Source organism: Hordeum vulgare, chromosome 7H (assembly GCF_904849725.1).
Source record: "Hordeum vulgare subsp. vulgare chromosome 7H, MorexV3_pseudomolecules_assembly, whole genome shotgun sequence".
Classification (NCBI taxonomy): domain Eukaryota; kingdom Viridiplantae; phylum Streptophyta; class Magnoliopsida; order Poales; family Poaceae; genus Hordeum; species Hordeum vulgare.
This window is the reverse complement of record NC_058524.1, coordinates 629,062,763-629,075,415: the sequence shown is the minus strand read 5'-3', so window position 1 is coordinate 629,075,415 and position 12,653 is coordinate 629,062,763. Positions and strand designations below refer to the sequence as shown.

The window sequence follows — 12,653 nt, the reverse complement described above, 5'->3', positions numbered from 1 at the left end:
GGAAATCTATCCAGAATATCAAGAACGATATTAGGTTGGGTCTACGGATCTCTGTGGGCAGTGGTTCTGAGACCCAATTTTGGTTAGACCCTTGGTTGGATGGAGAGCCTCTGCGAGTATGGTTTTCGAGGCTCTTTGCTATTTGCGACGATCCTACTGTCCTTGTCTCGGCGTCTGCTACTGAGGACGGATGGCAGGTTGCGTTCCGTCGTCCCCTCGGTCCAGCTGAGGTCCTGGACTGGGATGTAATGCAGGCAGTGGTCCCTCTCCCGGCCTCATTGGACAGGGATAGTGTTTCTTGGAGTCTGTCTCCCTCGGGAGAATTCTCCGTTAGGTCGGCCTACCTGGCTCTGTGCAGGATGCCGGTCCTCCCGTGGTTATCCCCACTTTGGAAGGCACCGCTACCCCTGAAGATTAAGATTTTCGTTTGGCAGCTTCTTCGAGACCGCTTACCTTCAGGGGCTGAGGTACTGAAACGTCACGGTCCGGGTAACGGCACTTGTCCCTTGTTTCATGTCCCGGAGACTGGTCCTCACATTATGTTCTCTTGCGTCGCGGCACAGGCCCTTTGGTGCTTTGTACGTGAGGCCTTGGGACCGGAATGGGAGGCCCATGACCTTGCAGACTTTCTGCAGCTACGGGCCACCCAGGTCGGCCGTAAACGCCGACTGTTCTGGCTGGTCTTCGCCGCCATGATGTGGACTCTTTGGACTTCTCGGAACAAAATGATGATTGAGAGGATCTTCCTGCGGCGTGCTTCTAACTCGTTCTTCAAATTCCTTGCCTTTTTGGAGCACTGCCATCCACTCGTTAGGACCCGAGACCGCGTCCGGCTTCAGTGCTACCTGGACGCGCTGATTGCGACCGCCCGGCGGCTCTCCACTCCCTTGCCTGCTACTTAGCCTGCTCCTAGGAAGGCATATTTTGTTTCTTTCTCTTTTCTTGGGCACGATTGTGCTGGTGCCCCAGCGTTTCTTTTGTGTTATCACTCTGTTGGATGTATTGTCTGTCTGGATGTTGGATATTGTGCTTTATATATAAAGCGGGGCGAAAGCCTGTTTCGAGAGACTGTAGAAGTCCATTGTGGGCTCCAGGAATAGCGCATATCATTCAATTAGTAGCGGCACTGTTCAATATTGACGCGAGGCTCCTCTACCGATGTGGAACGGTAGCTCAGATAAGGCTCCTCCCAATGCTCCACTTTGGATAGGTGCTAAGCATATCAACAAGTTAAAAAATCCTATGTGGCAATCTAATTAAGAAGAGAGAGAGGAATTTGGTGTCCTCAGAAGGAAACGGTGCTAGTCATGGGAACCTATGCAAAACATTAAAAATAAAGGAAACTAGCCTATGCATGCAAGACTTTAGTTGCTAAACAATTAAATGAGACAACCTTAGCAACAACAAACTAAGCACCAATGCATTGGAGATTATGATTGCTTAACATATTTGATGCTCTTAGCACCTCACTTAGCACCTTTGCATTGGAGCAAGACTATCTGCTGATATGACCCCGTAACGAATTTTTGAATATGAATGCATAACTATGTTAAAGAGAATGGTGGAGATTGATGCTCATATTTGATTGTTTTTTCACCTAATTACATGATGGAAATATTGAAATGCAGCAATGTTCCCTCAGGATGTAATTTGTAACAACTATTTGTCTACCTTGAATGACAAATCATTAATAATAAGTCGATGAACTGCTTTAACTAACAAGTTTCATCAGGAAATAAGTCATCGAGAAACAGTGGCACAATTTTTTTAGTTGTAGTGTTTCACTATTTTTCAATGATTACAAAAATCATTTTAATATCTAAATGTTATTATATAATACTTCGTAAGAACACACATACTCCATCAGGTTTTAAATACGAGGCCCTTATGAAAAAAATTTGTATCTATACCAGGCCACTATCTCTTGCCAAGAGGAATTAATAAGATTTCTGCATCGTAAGATTCTGCTGATCAATGCAAACATTGCATGCAGACATAAAGAAAGAGGCACTACATGCAACAAGTTTAATTAGCCCGGGACACAGGAGGGTTTTCACATGATTAATCGTGCTATTTATTAATTGTCTTTATTTTCTTGTTATATGAAAAACGAGATAGCAAAAAAACTGATATAGTAATATCTCACCTTGGATGATGATGTTATGATGTCACGTGGGAGAGTATAAAGTGCTTTCAATTTCACCTCCTGCACTTCATTCAACATGTCTTGAAAATACTTTTCTGGCTGGCATTGGAAAGTCTTTATATGCTTATCATCCCCCAATATTATTGCAGTGCCCAGGATCACATCTATGATCCATTTTCGTGGTAGCATTTTTTTCTCTTCTGTTGTCACGATGAGAATGTAAGGGTTGTTAGGTGGCACAACACCATACAGCGGCAGCCTTAGGAAGGAGGACTGCCCACTCTTGTCCATTAGCCTAAATGCAACGTGTTTGTTGGTGTTATTTGTTAGCTGAAGCGGGCACATGATAACCTTGTTGGCCTCGAAAGTGAAGCGAAGCGCTGACGTGTGAAGGGCAAGGAGCTTGTTGACCCCACCTGTTGGGACTACATGTGTACTACTTTCTGCTACTAAAAGCCTGTCAATTATATGTTTCATACTTTGTGGTCTATTGGCTGGTATTAAGTCAATGCATTCGATCCCAATCTCAGCACATACCCGTATTTGTTCCCACCACAATATATCTGACTTGTAACTCCAACTTTCACGTACCTGGGATAATTGAAACCATGGGTACATTATGAAACGGCAACCTTTTTCTAATGGCTACTCCAATTTACTTACTCAGATCAATATTTCAAAATTTCAGTTGGAAAAGTGAAATGTAGAAATTGTTCTTACATCTTCAATATTTCCACACCCCTTCTTTCCAGTCAATAGCTCCATAATTATAACACCGAGACTGTACAAGTCTACTTTGTGTGTGATTGTGATTTCACTTCTATAACATTCAGGTGCCAAATATCCACTGAAAACACAAATAGTCTGGTGAATTAGTAATATGCAGAGCGAGTTCAATATGAATTTACATTATATCTGAATTGGTAGGCTTACTAAAAGTCAAGACTTGACTTTCGATATGCTTTGGTAGGCTTACATTGTTCCAGCCACATGTTTAGTAATGACCCGAGTTTGGCCTTTCTCAAGACACCTTGACGATCCGAAATCAGTAATTTTCGGCATCATATCATCATCCAGTAAAATATTCCCGGGTTTTAAATCCAAGTGCAGAATATAGTTTTCGTGAAGATAATTTAACCCGTCACAGATGCCCTTTATTATATGGTACCGTTTCCTCCATTTAAGTTCTCCAAGTGAATCTACAAAAGAGAGACGAGAAGTGAGATTTAGTTTAGTATATATTTGAGATAATTGACATCCTTAATTTTTTAATGCAAGATAGTATGTTACACCGGTAAATTATTTCGGTCATATACTCCGGAAGGTTAAATCAACCAAGTAATCACTCCGAAAAAAAAAAGAACCAACCAAGCAATAATAACCAATGAAAAAAACAAAAATGATAACATGGTCATACCTTTAATATAATTATCAAGACTGCCTTTACGTAGATACTCATAGCAGAGCAATCTTTGCCGTACGTCTGCCATAATCTTTTTCCCGTCGTAGTCAAAAATATTTCCTTGTGTGTCAGAGCAATATCCCAAAAATCGTACAATGTTTCTGTGCTTAGCCTTCATAAGACATTCCACCTCTCGGAGGAACAGCTTCTCATTCATGTGTGTGTTGGACAGCTTCTTTACAGCGACAGTGCCATTGTCAAGCACTGCCTGCAGCAGCGAGATCACGCAAGAGTTTTCATTCATGATAAATTTTGACCGAATTAATGAAATTCAGTGTGCCAAGATCGAGCACCTGAGAGTTTTTAATCGTACCTTGTGAACCACAGCGTAGCCACCTCTTCCGATTATTGACTCGTCAGAAAAATAATCTGTGATTTTCTCCAAGAGAGGGAATGGCATGGCCATTGGCTCGGCATCTTCATCATGTAGCATATACTCCAAGTCAGTTTGAGTTATACCACCAAGGCGATCCATGAACTAGGCCTCCAGGCGAGTTATATATACGAACTTAGTTAGCCTGGCTTGAAACAAGAGAGAAGGCATTATTGTTGAGGCCACTAGGTAGCTCGACCAAATTACTGGACTAATCATTACTACCTCCGTTCCTAAATACTACAAGTCTTTTTTATAGATTTCATTAGAAGACTACATACGAAACAAAATAAGTAAATCTACACTCTAAAGCATGTGTATATACTTCCGTATGTAGTACTTTAGTAGAATCTTTAAAAAAACTTATATTTAGGAACGGAGGGAGTAGTTTGCAAAAAATCTATTCTGACTCCAGACTCCGGAGTCGAGACATGTATATGAATGCGTAATGGGAGCCGCCAGCAACAGCTTACCAGTAAAGTAATACTGTACAACACAACTAGAGGAATGAGCTGATACCTCTCTCTATAAGTTGTTGGTAGCATAACTAGAGGAACGCGCAAGAGGGATGATCGGCTCCTGCCTGTCGGAATCGGAGAAAGGAACCGCTGCTCAACTAAGCATCTAGTAGTCCGCAACGTCTCCTCCTCCCTCCGGTCCGGCTAGTATCCAATCCCGTGATCTACTCTGCTGACAGTGAGAGACAAGGGGAGGGAAGCAAGGGGTGGCGGCGGACTCTTGGGAGTGAGATGGGGGAAGAGAGGATTAGAACGAGATGTCAGGGGATGGGCTTTTGCTCTTCGGATACCCTGGATATCACATGCTATACCCAGACGGGCTTCAGCATGCTGTGCAGCTTTGCCTCAAAAGAAAAAAAAAAAAAAGGAAAATGCTCGGGGGTCGGTTCTCCGGGCCTTTCTGGCTATCACATGACATCTCACATCATCTGCTGCTGCCGGCACCCCAAACTCGTCTCATACGACCGGGCTCTGATTGCTCATGAAATTTTGACTCAGCCAGATGCCTTAAATCGTACATCAAACAATTGAGCTGACCGGCATCCTAAATATGAGACGGACATGGGACAGTTCGGTCACACCTGGGCCAAACTGACAGGCCCGGCCCATCACCAATCCCATCACTGTTCCATATAAACCCCAATCCGGACACCTCGCTTCGAACCTTAGCTCACTCTTTTTTGTTCCGTCCTCTCCTCTCCCTCTTTGATTTCGATTCCATCCACTCCGATGTCAAGTTTCGATAGCCACTCCGGCTCGGACCTCGACTACGAGAAGGACCTGGCCTTGATACATCTCCGACGTATTTATAATTTTGATTGTTCCGTCCAATTAAATTATCAATCTTGGATACTTTATATGCAATTATATGATGTTCTATATTATTTTTGAAACTAACCTATCAACCAAGTGCCATTACAAGAAATTCATCTATTGATGACCCTCTTCATCGCACTAGTGGAGAAACGAGCTATAGTCTCGGTTGGGAAAGGCCTTTAGTCCCGGTTCACCAACCCGGACTAATAAATAGAGATTAAAGCCCCCCTCCCCCACCCCCCTGTGCTTAGTCCCGGTTGGCCATGACCCGGGACTAAAAGTCCCACCACATGGCAGCTAGCGCACACCGGAGGTTCGGGACCTTTAGTTCCGGTTGGTGACACCAACCGTGACTAATGGTTGAGGGGTTTAGCGGTTCAGGGGTTTAGGGTTTTCGGGTTTATGGTTTATTTTGTGTTTTCCATTCAATTCTTTTTCATTTCAGACATATTTTACACTACTACATACTGTACACATTATGCATACATAATAAAATTTCTCGTATGACCAATCATATATCATAGATTTTCTCGTACAACCATGCTTACACACATATATATACAATTTAGTAAATACAATTTCTCCTACAATTTATAGATCATTACATGCTGGTATTAGGTATAATGGTATTCTCCGCCGGGAGATATGACCTGCTCAAGGAAAAATCCCGCAATTTCCTTTTCAAATGCTCGTATGCGGTCCTTGGGTAGGAGCCTATCCTGCACCTCCATCATACTTTAAAGAAGGAGAACTTGTGCGTACATATATTAGATCATGATAGAAAAATTGTGAATAGTGTTTACGTAGCCAATGATGTCTTTCATCTCAGTGCCGTTCGGTCAAAAAGCGAATGTTCCACAAACGTAGTATGCACATAAATTAGTGTCATGCTTCTGCTTCATGCACTTTGCAAGAATAAAATTCAATCAGATTATAATCAAGCATGATAATAGTATCAAAACTAGAATGACATGGTTGAGCAGGTCAAACTGGTTGTCGACGACGAGGATGTGGGCTGAGCATCGTCGACCTAGAGAACATTTTTTTATGAAAACAAAATTTCTATGCAATAATTATAATTTTATTATACTACTCATATTTAATAAAATTTTACAACTATATAGTAGACACTCATATTTAATAAACTTTAACATTTTCTAATAAGATATTCACTAGTAGAAAAAGGGGTTATAGCCCCGGTTCGGTTGGGCCTTTAGCCCCGGTTCACGAACCGGGGCTAACAAGGCGGGACTAATGCTAGCCCCGATTCGGCCCCGAACCGGGGCTAATATTCCTCCACGTGGAGGGGTTGGGGACGAGGGGGGAGGGATATTAGTCCCGGCTCTTATTACTAACCGGGTCAATTGCTTTGCTTCTTTTTTTGAGCACTTTTTACGGTTTAGGGTTTCGCAATAAATTGGATGGGGCAATTTTGCTGCTCCCTATTTTCTCTTCTTTTTTTGGCACTTTTTAATTCTTGTTTTGCACTAAATTGGATGATACATATTACAGCAATAAAGGAACAACTATATTACACATCGTCGTCACGAATATATTACACCATCTCATCCGTCGTGCTTTGTCGATTATATTACAAAATGTAGACACGAGTTACACATGCACATATGCATCTCTTTTACACTTTAACATTTCATCTGAATTGCATCGACGGGCAATAATATTCTCCCTTCAAATCTAGGACCTCTGCATCTAAGAATCTGGCAATTTCCTCTTGAATTGCTCGTACACGTTCATGTGGTAGAAGACCGTCCCGCAACCGTCCGATCTAATTTAAAGAAGGGATCAATATATATCAATGAAACCGAACACAATTGACGGTAATAAAATAAATTTGTGAGTATTGTTTATCGTACTTCAATGTTTTTATGTTCCGGTTTTTGCCAGTCTCATGGCTCGTCTGGCGAATGAACTCGCAAACATAGTATCCACATAAATGGTTCCCCTGTTCCTGCCTCAAGCACTTTACGAGAACAGAGTTCAATCAAAAACATAATCAAGAATGATAATGGTATTGAAACTAGAATAAAGAGATGCGCGGATCTATCAAGTGGTTACTTACATCCATTTGTCTAAATGTAAGCTCTGGTTTTCAAACACCCCGAGCCTTGGCGGTGAGCCATTTCAAGAAAAGGAAATGAATAAAGGAGTTCTACATTAATTCCTTGCTATCAGGAAATGAACGAAAAGTTGCCGGTATAGTGCCATAATGATTGAAATTACCTCTGAAGGATCAAGACATGGAGTTTGAAACATAGTTGGGCGACGGCAACACCTTGTTGATTGGTCGTGTACTCCATATCAAGCCCCAAGATATGCTCATGCTCCTCCGCGGCGTCAAACCATCCCTGCAACTGTCGAATAAAATGCGGCACCTCCCTGTTGCCGTTCGTGTACACGACATCGAGCTTGGTCGTGCCATGTGCGAGCACCTCTCCGGAGCGAGTTGTTGGCATGGTGGAAGAAGAGAAGGGAAGAAGAGAGGGGAAGAAGAGAGGAAGAATAGAGGAGAGTGAGAGAGGAGAAGAACAGAGAATGACGAGAGACTCTGCTTCGGTTGTGCTTTTATTCGCTGGAAACGACGCGGGAGAGGAACCATTTGAAGCTTTAGTCCCGGGTTGAGCCACCAACCGAGACTAAAGGGGTGAGACGAACGGTTGCCACCACCACTTAGTCCCAGTTTGACCCACCAACCGGGACTAAAGGGGGATACGAACGGTTGCCGGCCTATTGGTCCTGGTTCGTGTATGGAACCAGGACCAAAGGGGTGACACGAACCTGGACCAATGGCCCACGATGCCCGGCCAGTGCCCTGGACTCACGAACCGGGACCGATGACCCCATGGCTCCCGGTTCGTGAGTGAACCGGGACTAATAGGATTTCAGCTTTGGACCGAAGCCCTATTTACTACTAGTGATGAGATGGCGAGACCGACGGCCGAAGCTAGTTCCGGTCCCTAGACCATGAGGAAGAGCCCGCGTGCGCCTGCGGCGAGGCACCTACCACAAGAGGTTGAACGCCCGACGCTAGCGTCCTCGACACCACAGGTGATGCCGGAGGTGAAAGCGATGGAAGCTCCTCTTCCACCGGATCAACCATCTCCGCCCTGACGCCCCAAAGTCTGCTAGGCGCAGACAAACAACCAAAGGAGCCAAACCTCAATTGATTCTTGGGGTGGAAACATGTGGCGGCTCCCTAGTAGAGCTAGTCGTGGATGACTTTGCCAGCGGTGTCGTACCTCTCGCAATGTGATCCCTCTGATCATAACTCTTATCCTGGTTCCCACCTCCCTTCTGGCCATCCCCAGTGTCCATATCAGTATGCCGAGGAAGGTTCTGAAAGTGGGCATTCTCCTCAATCTCAATCTCAAGGTCGAAGCACCTGCCATCATAAGTTCATCGTACAATGTCCGGAATATGCTCAATACTAACCACGCTGACAAGCAGGCGTAAAAGGCATATCTACCTTCTCTGTCTTACCGATCAGTGAGGCAATACTCCAAGTCATCGAAAAATCATCCAATGGCTTTCGAGGACCTCTAGGAATCTGACCCACAGTTGTGACAGAGGAGTTCCCTCAGATTCCTTTTGAGGCCATGCATAAAACTCAAGAATACAGGTGTTGTTGGGAACCCTGCTCATCCCAAACTTCAGAAGCCGAGCAAGATCCTCCTTAGTAGGAAAGTCGACCCTGAAGGAATGATCATCGAGTCTGACTAGATCCCACTGGAAGGTAGCGGATACAAACTTGCGCAACAGCTGAACAATCTGGTCCATCGTCATCGTTCCATGAGTCACCCAACCAACACCAGACCGGGAACTCTCGGGGCTCGGTGTAGTCGAAGCAGAGCGAGGAGACTCAAAGAACATCAGTTCCGGGTAACATGCCCCATATTTCGTAACCACCGGTTTCTGCCTCAAGAGTAAGGGCACTCTCCCGATTCATGCTTTGGCTTGGGTAGATGTCACATAGATCGGCAGAGCATTCAGCCACAAAATGCCCCGGTCCACCACACCGGTAACAGCAAATCTTTTCTTTTTTTCGAGCCCACTTCGAAGCCCTACCTGCCCGCAACGACGGAAACCCCAGCCCGTTCTTTCGTAGAGAAACCCTAGACGAAGACGGCACAGAAGCTGCTGCGCTCGCGATCGATTCTTGTATAAGCGAATTGCACTCGCGTCCGATCAGAGCGCCAGCTTGGGCAGTTGACTGGGCCGAATACCCAGCCCCAACAGCACCCACCACTGCAAATACTAAGGCTTTGTGACCCGGGAATTGCTCAACTAGCTAGTGAGAGGTGCACCTCTCTGTTTGATGGTCCCTACTTGCTTCCACCATTGATAAACATGGAGTTTAGACATTTTTTCAGAAACAAAGATCGTATATATGACTGCATACAAATAAGCAATCTGGCTATGCATATGTTGAGTGTCTAGCTAGCTAGTTAGGATCAGCACACATGAATGATGGTTGGTCTCAGACGTGTAAGTATGCCATTACAGATTACTACATAATCTCTGTACCTGAAGCTCTATTGATGCTGCCTGTCTTGCACAGATCAGGGCATCGTGCCTGAGGATGCTGAGCCTTGAAGACCGCGCGCGACGACACTGATCAGCCACCGGCCAGCACGAGATGTGAGACCAAGTAGTAAGTATTTTTATGGCGTTGTTGCATGGGGCAGGGATTAGTTTTTAAGGTGTACCAAGGCGCGAAATCTGAGGCTTTGTTTTGTTTTGTTCCATGGATTGCCTTAGCAATGTCATGTGCTGCCCCATGATGACTGTGGCGTGAGATCTAAGCCGATTATTGTTTCTGTATGAGGATGCTTTACACTAGCAGACAACTACGTTGGATGGGCCGGGGCTAATTAACTAAGTTTGGCTCCTGTATACTCATGCGCAACCATCTCTGCATATACTCCTATATCGCTAGTTGATGCATGCACATGCGTGCTCAACCCATGCTGATCATAGCTAGCTATGCATTAATATGCATTTCCAGCCATCATAATCTCTGTACACATCTCTCTTATCTTTACTTCTACCGTAAACGAAATTTGTACCATTGGTTCACATCTGGGTTAATGTTTGCTTGACCATACAATTGTCAATGCGTATGTGACTGTTCAGAATTGTACACCTTTTTTGACTATGTTCAATGCTATCTGTGGCCAGGATATTCACATGTACACTGCTTGTCACCACATTGGAGGAGCAATCAACTTTCAGTTACAGTAAATGGTCACCATTTTTTCTCTGCTGACAGGGTTCCGTATGGAACACGATCATGCTGTTTCTCATGCTATTTGTTTGCTGATGTTGTCCTTTAAATAGATCTACAAGGTTTCTAGGACAATTTTATGGAATGTCACTTACAATTATGACCATGTGATAAGCTATCTTGCTATCGAATTTCTTCTACTGAGCATATGTTCACTACTACGTTATTTAGAATGTGGGTGGTCAAACTTTCTTGACTCTGATCACTAATACATACAAAAACATACTCAAATATGCTAAAATTTCATCGTCAACTATCGCCTTTATGTTCTAGATCTAACACAAAGATGTGTGATTTTGTTCTGTTCAGGCAATACCAGATCAGGAGTTGGTTTTGCCGAGGATACTTGCTACTCAACTGGTTATGTGCAAAACTCGTCCAACTAGTGATAGATCTGTATGCGGGTTCTGCCACCGCTGGGGTCTCCGACCATCAGCAAATATCGCTGCCACGCTGCCATTCTCTCCATTGATGCACGTACGCTTCCTCCTACAAATCGAGTAGCAGTGATGTCCGATGATTGTTGAAAAACATTGTTCTGACAGGGTTTGCCTTCTCGCTGGCGGAGTGCATCGTCCTTGCCTCTCGCGATGGGTTGGGTTAATGACCACCAATAGTTTAGGCTTGTCCTCGTTGTCTCCGTTCTCGGTCCTTGCCGTCTCTTAGCAGGATCCGCGGTCCTTGGACCGGAGCGAGGGCTCTGTCTTGCGAACCAACCACGAGAAAAATTAGTAGCCAAGGGAGGCTTGAAAAGCTAGGGTTCTTGTCAAATTTGCTCCTACTAGCAGTGTTAATAACGTTCATTCACACGGTGCGCGAAATCTTAGGCTGTGTTTTCTCTCACCCAATGGCATGCTGCTGGATGTTGTTTTGTGCCTTCAAGACTGCGACTGCGACTACAATGGGCGGCCACTGGCACCGGATCTAAAGCCGAAAATTGTTTCTTATATTGTTGCACTAAAGGATGCTACACCATGGCTTCTCGTCATACATAATCTACACTTTAACGTTAGCAGAAAACAACGGTGGACGGAGCTAATAAACTCAGTACATAACGTAATAAAGACTAGCAGACAACTGTATTGCCAAACCGATAGCACTAATGATGCTTCCTGTCTCGCACCAGATCAGGACAGCGTCGCCGAGCCTTGAAGACCGTGACGGCATTGGGCAGCCACCTCCCGGCGTGTGATCTGAAATCAAGTTGTAAGTATTTTTATGGGGTCAGTGATTAATTTTAAAGTTTATTCTAGTAGAGAACAGTCCTTATCAAGTTCATTCACACACCAAGACGCGAAATCTGAGGCTTTGTTTTGTTTTATTCCATGGGTTGCGTTAGCGATGTCTGCCACCCACAGCTTGATTAACACCCATCTTGAACACCACGTTGCGAGATCTAAACCCGAGTATTGTTTCTCTAGTGTTAGGGTATGGGGGTGCTTTACACTAGCAGACATCTGCGTTGGACGGAGTTAATAATTAACTAACTTTGACGTATAGACTGATGCGCAAGCATATATATGTGCATATATGGGTAGTAGATCCATCCAGATGCATGCCCATGCTCATTATTAACTAAGTAGTCCATAACTTTACTGATTGCTTTTGGTGTTACTTCATGAGATGCTATATGCTTTACTTTTTTTTTTGATAAGGAGGAAACGAGACCCCGGCCTCTGCATCAATTGATGCATGCAGCCATATTATTAAAAATCCAAAATAACAAAATAGTTCGAGATAAGCCTGAAGGCTGAAAAATAAAATGAATCTGAAACTAAACAAACTCTTAAGAAATACGCACATCCGGCGTAACTAATAGCAGACTACGATGCCTATACACCTAGTCTATTACTAGCACGCCATCCAAACCGGTTGAAGATAACCCGTGCGACCATCTCCCACCGGTTGCACCCAGTAGCCATAAGCTCCCTGTTGTCCGCAAGACTGAGTGATGACCACGTACGGATCCAGGACGTTGCTCGGAATATGACCTGCAAAAAATTGTTGAATTTCTTACCATTAAATATTATGTCGTT

The 12,653-nt window shown here is 44.2% G+C and overlaps 1 protein-coding gene across 1 annotated transcript; it reads right to left on the bottom strand.

The window, feature by feature from the left end:
- Nucleotides 1-635: 635 nt before the first annotated feature.
- LOC123409634 (cysteine-rich receptor-like protein kinase 42) lies at nucleotides 636-4,117 on the bottom strand. Its single transcript, XM_045102493.1, has 6 exons — nucleotides 3,922-4,117; nucleotides 3,564-3,816; nucleotides 3,123-3,345; nucleotides 2,867-2,993; nucleotides 2,147-2,737; nucleotides 636-1,010 (listed from the first exon to the last, which is right to left on the bottom strand). The coding sequence occupies exons 1-6, from the start codon at nucleotides 4,081-4,083 to the stop codon at nucleotides 636-638; spliced, it is 1,731 nt and encodes a 576-aa protein (XP_044958428.1). The 5' UTR covers nucleotides 4,084-4,117.
- Between the last annotated feature and the right edge of the window lie 8,536 nt (nucleotides 4,118-12,653).